This window comes from Salpingoeca rosetta (assembly GCF_000188695.1).
Source record: "Salpingoeca rosetta unplaced genomic scaffold supercont1.39, whole genome shotgun sequence".
In the NCBI taxonomy this organism is placed as follows: Eukaryota; class Choanoflagellata; order Craspedida; family Salpingoecidae; genus Salpingoeca; species Salpingoeca rosetta.
In genome coordinates, this window is record NW_004754895.1 from 61,767 (window position 1) to 73,336 (window position 11,570).

The window sequence follows — 11,570 nt, forward strand, 5'->3', positions numbered from 1 at the left end:
TGTGTGGGTGTGTGGGTGTGTATGTGTGCGTTGTGTGCGTGCGTGTGTGCATACTCACGCGTCCGTGCGTGCTTCGATATTTGCGTTTGCCATGGTCGGCACGTCGCAGTGTGCAACTGACATCTTGCGCACGCTAATGCACTCTGATTTAATGCAACTACAACTGATACATGGTCGTACACGAGCACGCAAAAGAATATGCAGTGGTCCCACACACGATCATTTGGGACACGAGAGTAACAGTGCAAAAGTGCTCAATAAGACTCGTTTGCGATGGATATAGCGTGACAAGTGTGGCAGTGTCAAGTGTTCACGGGGCAGGGGATTGGCCATGAAGGTTTGGCAGGCGTTGGTATGCAGCATTTTGTACCATGCCACCCTGCGCGCAACGTATTCCAAGCCATGCAAGCGCAAGCAGCGTGAGTGACCATGTGTAGGCTTTGTTACCAACATTGCTCACCCTCACCGCACGAAGGCACAAATCATGCACCGAGTTCACCCCACTACAAACAATCATGCACACACAGACACAGACACAAACACAAACACACACACACACACAGACACACACAAACACACACAGACACACAGACACACACAGTCCAAACCTGAGTATTCGGGACAGTGCGTGGATATGGCGGTTCGTGCTGTCTGCGACGCGCGGGGGTCTCAGCGTACAGCGTGGTCGCAGCTGGCGTGTTGGGCTCCAGGCGTGGGTATGTCACTGTACCACCAGACCCGCTGTCAGCGTCGTTGCCATCCAGGGAAGCATCAGCAACATAGCCAGTTGCGTCCACCGCAACAGGTGCCACCTCGCGCTCCCCGAAATAGCCGGTGTGCGAACCAACATTGTCGTAGCCACCGCCACCACTACCGATGGCAGTCGACGGGGCGGGATGGTGGTGTCTGCGGCTGTCTGCACCCCGTTTCGTCTGTGTGCTTTCTGCTTGCACGAGCGCTTTGAAGCGGCCTGTGCGCAGGAAGAAGTCAATCTCGTGTGCGAGGACAGCAAAGGAGGGGCGATCCTGGCTCCCGTACGCCCAGCACAGCTGCATTACCGTGTACATCCCTTCGGGGCACATGTCCGGGCGGGGCAGCCTTACGAGCGAAAACACGTGTTTGTTTGAGACGGGAGGGGGGTAACAGCACACATATGAGCGCTCAACAACCAGGTTACTGTCGTGCATGCGTGTTGTGTGTGTGTGTGTGTGTGTGTGTGTGTGTGTGTGTGTGTGTGTGTGTGTGTGTGTGTGTGCGTTCAAATTCCCATGGCACACACCCAAAATTTCCTTCTTTCTGGCCTCACCACGTCCCATAGCGCACCTGTAGCCCGCGGCAGCGGCAGCAACAGCCTCCATGGCCGTGTATTCGGCATAAGGGGCGCGTGCAAAGGAGTACACCTCCCACGTGAGAACGCCAAACGACCACACGTCACTCCGGCTCGTGTAGATGCGGTCCGTCACCGATTCTGGCGCCTTTGGGCACAGCGGGCAGCAGGGCAGTGGTAGCAGATGGACCGGGTTAATGAGGTGAACAGGCGTGGTAATGGTAGTGGTAGTGGTTGTGGCGGTGGCGGTGGCGGTGGCGGCCACATACGCTAAGAGGAAACGTTGGGTACACAAGCACTGAGCATGAAGCACAGATTGGGTGTGAAAACGCATGCCACTGAACGTGCAGACATTCAAGTGTGGTATTGTGACACAGGCATGCAGTGCTCACCATCCACTTGATTGGCACACGGTCATCCGAACGCTTCTTGTAGTAGTCGCTCTCCTCCGTGTTGCGGGACTGATGGCACCAAGGAGTGATGGCAGTATCGGGCAGACAGTGAGTATTCGTGAATGTGACACGTGCAGTGTGGCAGGGGCAAGCCTGCGCTTTGGAATCGAGAGTCAGAACATTTTCACAGCGCATTGACATCTGCCAAACATGACATGGCTTTGGCGTTTGAGTCATACCATGCCAAAGTCTGCAATCTTGACCACGTTGTTGTCATTCACGAGCACATTCCTGCAGGGACGTGTTTAGGGAAGCGCAACGGAATGCGCCAGGCGTCCGATGTAGGTGGTGGTGCATGTAAAATGAGAACACGCCGACGGCAGGTGAAGAAGAACAAATTCGCACACACACGCACAAAAACACACACACAAACAAACAAACAAACAAACAAACATACAAACACACAACTATACATACAAACACACAAATATACAAACAAACAAACAAAACACAAACACACACACACCTTGCTGCGAGGTCACGGTGGATGACGCGTCTGCTCTCGAGATATTGCATGGCAGAGGCAATCTGCAGCACCATGCGGTTCAATTGTGCTGTCGTCAACCGTTCGCGCGGCTCCGGACGCGTTGGCCGGCAGTCGCGCAGAAACCGCTTCAAGTCGCCCTGAACAGACACACAGCGGTGGACGCAGCACAAACCCGTTAGGGAGGGGGGGCCAATGGCACGAGAATAAGCATTCACAGTACAGCCAACCAATCAGCCAAACCAACCAAACAAACCAACCAAACCACGCACCTTTGGCATAAACTCTGTGACGAGGTAAAACGGTGTGTCGCGTGTGCAGACGGCCACGAGGCGGAGGAGGTTGTCGTGTCGCAGCAGACTCATCAGCCGCGCTTCAACCAGGAACTTGGTCAGCTCGTCCTGAACAACGCCGTCAAGCAGCGTCTTGACCGCCACCGTCTGCGCCTGGCCATTGAGGGTGAGGGTGCCGCGGTATACGACGCCAAAGGCGCCCTTGCCAAGCTCGCTGCCGAGCTGCAGCCGCGTGCGATCCACCTCCAGCCGCGCAAAGTCCTCTTCCGTCTGCGCAAGATCCCCACCAATGGTCTCCGCAAACTCCTGTGAGAACATGACGCGCACTTGGTCTGCCAGCTGGTCTGCATTGAGCTTCATGTGCTGCAGCTGCAGCTCCAAGCGTTGGCCCGCCGCCCGCTGCTGCCGACGGCTGTGCAGCAGCAGCACCACCATCGCCACCGCCACGATCAGCACCACGGCAACGGCAATGCCAGCCAGCGCGCCGTTTGACACGGAGGACCCCGACGACGAGGCGGCAGCCAGCAGCGTGTGCGTCAACACGCGACTGCGCTCGCTCTCACCAGCCGGGGTGGAGGCTGTCACGGTCACGGTGTACGTGCTGCCGGGCACAAGGCCTTGCAGCAGCAACCCGGCCTCCTGCACCCGCATGCTCACCTCCGTGCCGTTGTCGATGTTGGTGAAGTAGACGGTGTAGAAGTCGATGGGGCCTGCCTCCTGGCCAGGCGCCGACCACTGCACCAGCAGCCCGTCCCCCGTCTCCCGCAGGTTGCGCAGCGACGGTGCGCCGGGCACGCCCCGCAGCGTCCTGTTCTGGGTGGACGCCTCTGCCGTCATGGGGCCCTCACCATACGCGGACACAAACGCCGCCCTGAACGCATACGTGGTGAACGGGCTCAGCCCAGCAACCCGCGCTATCAGACGGCCGCTTTCCTCGTCCACGCGTGTGGGCACGGCCCGCACCGTCTCCTGCTCCCGTGCGCCGTTGGCCCTCGTCCGCTCTGTGATCGCGTACACCACCAGCGCCCGCGGGTCACCGGGCAGCACATCCACCGCCACAGTCGCCGTCGTGTCCGTCAGCGACACAACACGCACGGCCCCTGGCTCCGCCTGCGGCGGGTTGCCAAGCGTCCGTGTTGTGACGGCGGCTGACCACGGCCCCGCCAGCACCAGCGCTGCCGCGTTGCCCGCACACACGTCCCCGAGCGCGCGCTGGCAGGCGAGCCCAGCAGTGGCACCGCTGGCAACACGCGCCCGCGCACGCACACGCACGGACACGGGCGTCTCGCGAGGCAAGCTGGGCAGACGCACGAGGGTGGTTGGGGAGATGATGCTGATGGGGGCGTTGGTGGCAGTGACGTTGGCCTGCAGTTCGTAGTCGACAGCGCCCGGCACAGGCGCCCACTCCACCACGAGGAGATCCACGCCCGCGGTTGCACCCAGAGATGTGGGGGCAGCCGGAACGCCAGCGGCGCCCGTGACGGTGGCTGACGCCTCGTGCAGCAGCTGCTGCCCACGGCGCAGACGGACTTGAAGCGCCATGGTTGGCTGGAAGGCGCCCGTGTAGGGAAAGAGCACAGACTGGCGGTGCGGTTCCGAGTAGACAGGAACAGTGCAGTGGCCGCCGTCTTGGCACGTGGCAGTGGCACAACGGCCCGCACGCAAGGAGTTGACGCTGACAGGTGTGCGCATGGTACCCGTGGCCGCATCAAACGATTCGTGCGACAGCAGGGCGGAGCTCAGGTCAAGCGCGTTGGCTGCAACGGTGATGGTCTGCTGTGTGCTGCCGTGTGTGAGCACAGCATCATACTCGTCTGTGGGCGGCTGGCCGTGCACGAACCAGCTGACATGCAGGCCCTCGCTGCTGAGACGCCACCCGAGCTGCTCCACGCGATTTGAGGCCGTGAGCGGCAGCAGTGGCGGCGGTGCTGGTCCCGTACTCGGCAGAGTTGTCGCTGTCACTACACGACCGGCAATGCGATCACTGCTGCCATCGTTGCCGTTGTCATCGTCATTGGCGAGGGTGAGGGCCCCGCACAGAGATGCAGATACACCGATGCGATATGGGGTAGCGGGCGACAGACCCGTGACCTCTGCCGTCAGCACTGTTGCGCCGGCCTCTGTGGTGGTCGCGGTGACGCTTGTGCTGAGCACTGCTGTTGGGTCGTGTGCCTGTGCAGTAGGGGCAGCGTGCACGGCAGCAGCTGGCGGTGAAGCTGTGAAGGCGAGCGGCCAGGGCGCTGTGGTTGTGGCGAATGGAACAGAGAGCTGTACACGAATGGTGGACGCTGTCACGTCAAGCACGCGCACGGCGACAGCGGCTCGAGTGGCACTGATCTCCTCATCTGATGCCGTGTCGCCCGTCACAGACACGACGGGCAGCAGGCTGCACGTGACCTGCAGGTTTGCATGCAGCGGTGCTGGGAGGAGGGGCGACGCGTCCGACGGCGCAGGGATGCGATGTGTGGCGGCGGCAATCACGCCCGTGTCGAGGAACGCGTTCGACTGCAGCAGAGCAGCCGCTGTCACGCCGCTCACAGCACGCCACTCCGCCCACGCAGGGCTGTCCGATGAGGACGATGGTGATGGTGATGGTGATGGTGATGGTGATGGTGATGGTGATGGTGATGATGATGATGGCGCGAGCCCGTACACGAGCATGATGTGTGGCAAGGCAGCGTGGTGCGATGGGTAGAGCACAAACGCGCGTGTTTCGCCCGTGTGCCAGGCGACCGGCACCCGCACCGTCTCGTACACGCCGCTCCCGCCAGCCGTAACATCAACAGCTATGGGTGACGTGAAAGGAAGTGGGCTGTCCACGACTCCCCCGGCGTAATCACCATCATCGTTGATGCATGCACTGATGGTTGCGCTCCAGGCACAGCCAATGTCAGGCGTGCAGGCTGACTCGGCAACAAACCAGCACGCGTGGGCGTTGCGGTGGTGGCACAGACGGCGGCGCTCATCGTACCTGCAGCCGCGCTGCGAACAGACGGCAGCGGGCCACGAAGCAGTGCACATGGTGCTGTTGGTGGCGCTGGTTTCAGCCTCACTGCTACTAGGGATGCTGGTGGTGGCGGCGGCGGTGTTGAGGGGACCGAGCGAATACAGCGGAGAGATGGCGATGGTGTCGAACAACATGCGGGTCTGGCACATGCGCATGGTGAAGGACGCCTGGCCTGCTCGCACGTCACTGGGCAGCACATTGACGGTGGCCACGTGGTAATGCCACCGGAGCGTGTCACTGCCGGGCTGGCATGGCACGACAACATCGACAACAGGGCCCGTGAAGCACACGGTGGCAGTGCCGTGCAGACATGTGCCGCGCACGTGGACAGCGTGGACGCCGGCAACACGCACTGGTGCTGTCACGGTCATGATCTGGGAGCGGAGGGTGATGGGTGGATTGCTCCCACCTGCTGCTGCTTCCAAGTCAGCGCGCGCGCCGACAAACCACAAATCACCACCACCACCACCACCATTGGTAGGAAGACGAGACGGGCGTGGCACGACAGGCACGGTGAGCTCTCCTGTGCTCTCGCCCGCGATGGGCACACGAAGGTCGCCTGGTCGGTGGATCTGTGCCACGACCGTCTGTGCAGCAGCAAATGCCGTCATGGGTGTGATGGTCGCGTACGAAATGCTCTCGCTGAGACCATCATCGTTGGTGTTGTCGGTGTCGTCGTCGTTGTTGTTGCTGCTGCTGTTGCTGGCAGCTGAGGCGGGGTCAAGGCCAGCGAAGAGAAGAGACGATGCTGCGCCTGCAAGGCAGAATGGCAGATGGCGCTGCTGGGCTGCTGGTGATGGCGGCGACACAAACACGGATGCAGTTGCTTCGTGGCGGGGCAGTGACGCCTCCAGTACAGCAGGTGATGAGCACGTGTCATCGTCGTCGTACACGCGGACAGTGACGTTTGCACGTGTGACGGTGACGTGCATGTGTGTGCTCGGGTCTGCGGGTACGGGCGAACACACGCCAACGGGGACATTCCAGAACACTGGCACCTGTTGGGGTTGCTGCTGTTGTCCGTTGTTGCTGATTTCGCTGCAATTGGTGCTGTTCGGGAACCAAACGACTGTGGCAGTGCGGGCGAGCGTGAGCGGGCGCAGGTTGCCTGCAAGCACGGATACGGTGACGTTGGCGGCGCTGGTTGGGAGGAGTACGCGCGGGAAGGCGGAGGACGCGAGATCCATGCGTGCATCGATGCGCACACGGGAAAAGAGGTATTGTGGCAGTGTAGCTGCAATGTTGGTCGACACGAGACGCAACAGCATGGACGGAGACGACGATGAAGATGATGCAACGGACGGCGTAAACGTGAGTGGGCCTTGCACGGCGAGGAAACCGTCAACAAACACCGACGTGTTGACGCGTACGCTGCTGTTCTGAAGCGCACCAACAGCTGCCGGCGAGAGGTTGGGCGGCAGTGCGAGCGTGATCTGTAGCAGAAGACTGCTTGGTGTTGCAACGGCGGACGTGCTGATATATCCACTGGTGTGCAGGCTGCCATCAAGGTCCGAAGCAAGGTCCAATGCTTGCGTGGTCACTTCCAGAGCTGTTCACGTCACGATTGCAGGGCCAATGGTGGGAATGAAAGTGGAGGGAGGGGGAGTAGTGTGCAGACATTAGGGATGAGGTCAAGGGGAGGGGGTGATGACACAGGGCACAAACCGGCACTTCAGAGGTACATCAGGACGATGCACAAGCATGTGCTCTATGTGTGTGTGTTGTGTCTGTGTTTGTGTGTGTGCGTGCGTGTATGTGCGTGTGTGTATGTGCGTGTGTGTGCGTGTGTGTACGTGCGTGTGTGTGTGTATGTGCGTGTGTGTGCTGACCTGCGGTATCTGCGGCGAGCACAGGGCCAATGGCATCGGGAGTTGTGAGCGATGTACGGAGCGTGGCAGCGTCGCTTCCGTCTCGGTGAACAAACGCGACCAAGGTGTTTGATGCCAGCGCCTGCGCGGTAACCTGACGCAGCTGAGCCGCAGTGACGAAGCTGCGGTCTGACTGATACGGCGCCACAGCAAAGATGGCGGTAGTTTCGTTCAGGCCGCCTGAGTGCATTGTGTTGTGTTGTGTTGTGTGCGTGTTTTGTGTGTGTTTTGTGTGTGTGTGTGTTGTGTTGTGTGCGTGTTTTGTGTGTGTGTGTGTGTGTGTGTGTGTGTGTGTGTGTGTGTGTGTGTGATGTGAGTGAGTGACGAGTGAATGAGTAAGCGAGTGTGTATGTGTATGTTTATGTGTGTATGAGTGAGTGAGTGAGCAAGCAAGCGAGTGAGTGTGAATGGTTGGAGCAAACATGTGAGCGCATTTTTGTTCGCACAAACGCGTGTGCATCTTCAATAATGTGAGCTGAAAGGAAAGCGGGGCGACCTCATTACCTGTGCATGGAAGGGAGGAGGCGAAGCAAACCGCCGACGTGCGTGTGGATGGCAGCGGCTGCAGGCGCCCGTTGTGCCAGACAATGGGTGCGGTGAGGTTGTTAAACGAGTCCGCCGGATACGAATCTACGCTGCAACAGGTATCCCCGCCGCCAGTGCTGGGATCCCGGCAAGCCTGGATGGTGCTGCCGGTGAGCCACAACGCGGTCGTGGTCCCGACTGCTGTCGCGGCGTCTTGCGAGCACGGCCAGATCAGAGGAGGAGGTGGCGTGTGCGCACCATCTTCAGCAGCGACGACAGCGACAACATCTTGCGCACTCACCCCAACAAGCGCCAACACCACCACCACCAACAACAGCAGCCTCGTTGGCGCCATCGCTGGCTTCGCTGGCGCGCTCATGTTGCGCGCACACACGCAAACCACGGTGAGTGAGTGAGGAGGGGGAAGGGGGATGAGGCTGTCAGGTGGAAGTCGAAGAGAGGAAGAGTGTGATGATGCCTCTGCCTGCTGCTTGCTGCCTGCTCACTCGCTTGTTTGTGGTCCAGCAGGCGTTTAATGTTGTGACGATTGGCCATCACACACTACAATTTTCGTCACCGCCAGCCACAGCCACACAACGCCATCCGCAAGACGAAGAGAAGCAGAGGAAGCAGAGGAAGCAGAAGCATGAGCTTGGGCCGTGTTGTTCGGGAGCTGCGCATCCACCTGTGCAGCGCAAGCCCTGCCAGCCAAGGCGCAAGGTGAGGGTGAGGGTGGGTGGGTGTGTTGATGGGGGGGGAGGTTGTGTACGTTGTGTGTGCATGTTAGAGAGTGTGTGTGCGTGAATGGATGTGTGTGCTTGTGAGTGAATGTGTGTGCTTGTGAGTGAGTGAGTGTGTGTGTGTGTCTTGGTAGTTGATGTGCACGCGTCAATGTGTGCTGTGCGTGTAATCAAGCCAGTTGTTGCTTGGTGTGATGTGTTCCCTCACCACGTGACCTCTTTGGTACTGACTCCATATACATACATGACAGGGACTTTGTCACAAAGTACTACAGCAGCTTGAAGAAGGCCAATCCTTCCCTTCCCGTGCTCGTTCGCGAATGCAACGGTGCACAAGCACAAGTACAAGCTCGCCTGCGTAAGTCATCCATACGTGCATGTGTGTGTGAAACAAACGTGTGTGTATCTTCCTGTGTATGTGCGTGTGTGTGTGCGTGTGTGACGGACACATGTCCTTCAGTGCTGCACTCTCTCCTGCTCCGCTGTTACGACCCCGATTACTTCGTGCGCACATTATCTGTGGCATCCCCGCCCCTTCTCACGCCTCCCTTGAATGATTCCATTGACAGCTTTTGGTGAGGAGAAGCACTTTGCCGTCAACGGCATGTCTGCAGAGGAGATTAAGTCAGTCATTGATGGCCTTGCCAAGTGAGCACCGCTGTTGCCCTCGTATTCTAGTCCCCCCCCCCCCCTCGGTGCCGTGCGCGAAGCGATGATGTTGATGCATGTTGCGTTTGACTGGCGTGTTGCGTGTGCATGTGTGTGCTGTGCCTGTCGTTGACGTGGCGTGTTGCGTGAGTGTTGCTGTTGTGTGTGATGTGTGATGCATGGGATGTTTGTGCCAATGTGACATTCGCACCCTCGTGCACACCCGTGTTGTTGCTGTGGAGTAAATGCTGGGCCACTTCCGCCTGTGTGCTTTTCGTATCATCATGTCATGTCAAATCGAGCGGAACAGGCAAGAAGAGGTACAAGAGGAGAGGGGGCAGCACACGCAACCACAGCAACAAGGGACAACAGTACAAGGACTTTCTCTGATACGATCGATGCACGAGAGAGAGAGAGAGAGAGTGTGTGTGTGTGTGTGTGTGTGTGTGTGTGTGTGTGTGTGGTGTGTGTGCTGTATGTGTGTGTGTGTGTGTGTGTGTGTTGTGTGTGCGTCTACTCTGGCAGCATGTCTTCATCGAGTTCAAACGAGTCCTCGCCATCATCCGCCTTCCTTGCTGCGGTCTTGGGCCGAACCGGCAGTGCACCGACGGGGTCCTTGTAGCTCGCATCTGCACACACATGCACACATGTACACACGTGAAAGCGGGAAGGGGATGTGTGAGTGAAGAGGGTAACATTCGTTTTGTGCGCGCGCGCGCGTGCGTGCGTGCATGTGCATGTGCATGTGCATGTGTGTATGTGTGTGTGTGTGTGTGTGTGTGTGTGTGTGTGTGTGTGTATGTGTGTGTGTGTGTGTGTTGGGCCACAATGCACGGTGCGAAGCATAAACAGCAACATGTCTGCACATGCGCGACCACGAGTGCGCGTCTCGACTGACCGAGCGTGTTCGTGCGGTTGAGTGATGCAGAGAAGTCTGTTGGTCCGCGCGTCGACCCGCCAAAATCAGCGGTGCCTGCCGACGACCATCGCAGCCGTGAGTGGAAGCGGAACAGAGAGTACGTGTGGATGCTCGAGGAGGAAGTTCACAGCGAGGACCAAATCCGTAGAACACAATAACATCAACATGGACACAAATAGTAGCCATCACATTCACAGCTACAAACACACAGCACGAAAGCAATCAAACAGCCACTTCCCCTCACCCCCCCCCCCTCGCACAAGCACGAGTACGAGCATCGGCAGCGCAATACCTCTGCCATCTCTGTCGTCATCACTGGACATGACACTGCGAGCACTATCGCGCCCACTTCGTCGCTCTTCGCGTGCACGGTGGCCGGACCGCTGCCGCTTCCCGCTCGCCTGTCGACTCCCGCGCCGCCCAGAGCGCCGCGCACTCCCACGACCACTCGCAGCACGCTACAGTTTGGTGTGTGTGTGTGTGTGTGTGTGTGTGTGTGTGTGTGTGTGTGTGTGTGTGTGTGTGTGTGTGTGTGTGTGTGTGTGTGTGTGTATGTATGTGTGTGTGTGTGTGTACATGAGGGTGATGGGTGGTTGGTCGTTATGTTACATGTCAACAACATGAAAGTCACAGAAGTGCGCAGACTTCAACCACCGCCACCATCATAACCACCACCATAACCCTCACCACCACCACCACCACCACCACTAGCAGCAGCAGCGTGGTACCTCGCGGCGCTCCTTGGCCTGCTCGGCCTTCTTCAGCGCAACGGCGTAGTCCTGCACCTCTGGCAGCCCCATGTCCGTGCACAGCCGGATCAGGAACTTGAGGCCTGGACATCAACGGGCAGTGGGAAGACGTAGGTTGAGAGTATTGATGGTGATGGTACGGAGGTGAGAGGATGAAGAGTAGAGACGAGAGAACGCAGCGACGCAGCCACAAGCATCAGCACGCACGTGATTGCACACGCGCATGCGCAGCAACAACAAATCTCTCTGACGCACAAATGTACTCGCACGCACACACATATACACACACACTGCCATACATGCCCACTGCAGCGTGCTCACATTCGATGTTCTCCGGGAAGAGCGTGTGGATGCGCTTGTACGTCTCGAGTGCACGCTGGTAGTTGCCTGTCTTGCGGTGGCAGCTGGCAATCATCAGCCGCCACTTCACCTCCCCGGGCCTGCACACACACACACACACACACACACACACACACACACATATGCACACATATGCACGCGTGAGGGACGTTTGGGTGAGCGTTGGAAAGGGGAATCATCATCAGCACTGAGCCCAAA

At 58.8% G+C, this 11,570-nt stretch overlaps 3 protein-coding genes across 3 annotated transcripts in view; 1 reads left to right on the forward strand and 2 right to left on the reverse strand.

The window, feature by feature from the left end:
• Nucleotides 1-226: 226 nt before the first annotated feature.
• On the reverse strand, nt 227-8,487 carry PTSG_11059 (TK protein kinase). The gene is made up of 9 exons (XM_004987921.1): nt 7,936-8,487; nt 7,393-7,611; nt 2,536-7,112; nt 2,246-2,403; nt 1,959-2,010; nt 1,720-1,788; nt 1,324-1,475; nt 609-1,098; nt 227-379 (listed from the first exon to the last, which is right to left on the reverse strand). Exons 1-9 carry the CDS (start codon nt 8,333-8,335, stop codon nt 311-313), a joined length of 6,186 nt encoding a protein of 2,061 aa, XP_004987978.1. The 5' UTR covers nt 8,336-8,487; the 3' UTR covers nt 227-310.
• A 115-nt stretch (nt 8,488-8,602) lies between these two features.
• PTSG_11060 (uncharacterized protein) lies at nt 8,603-9,348 on the forward strand (the record flags this gene model as incomplete). Its single annotated transcript, XM_004987922.1, has 3 exons — nt 8,603-8,676; nt 8,948-9,054; nt 9,266-9,348. 3 exons carry the CDS (start codon nt 8,603-8,605, stop codon nt 9,346-9,348), a joined length of 264 nt encoding a protein of 87 aa, XP_004987979.1.
• A 509-nt stretch (nt 9,349-9,857) lies between these two features.
• The window catches only part of PTSG_11061 (uncharacterized protein), a gene marked incomplete at both ends in the record, with an annotated part of 6,610 nt that continues 4,897 nt past the window's right edge, over nt 9,858-11,570 (reverse strand). Inside the window, 5 exons of the mRNA XM_004987923.1 lie at nt 9,858-9,973; nt 10,243-10,317; nt 10,556-10,721; nt 10,992-11,095; nt 11,334-11,452. Of these exons, the coding sequence (XP_004987980.1) occupies nt 9,858-9,973; nt 10,243-10,317; nt 10,556-10,721; nt 10,992-11,095; nt 11,334-11,452 (580 nt within the window). The remainder of the gene's footprint in view (nt 9,974-10,242; nt 10,318-10,555; nt 10,722-10,991; nt 11,096-11,333; nt 11,453-11,570) is intronic.

What these genes read in the sequence shown, in the direction of transcription:
- PTSG_11059 (XM_004987921.1), bottom strand. Translation starts at nt 8,335, where the DNA reads ATGAGCGCGCCAGCGAAGCCAGCGATGGCGCCAACGAGGCTGCTGTTG. An exon ending in CTCCTCCCTTCCATGCACAG is followed by an intron (nt 7,612 to 7,935) that starts GTAATGAGGTCG and finishes CAATGCACTCAG; the next exon opens with GCGGCCTGAACGAAACTACC. An exon ending in GCCGCTGCCGCGGGCTACAG is followed by an intron (nt 1,099 to 1,323) that starts GTGCGCTATGGG and finishes TTCGCTCGTAAG; the next exon opens with GCTGCCCCGCCCGGACATGT.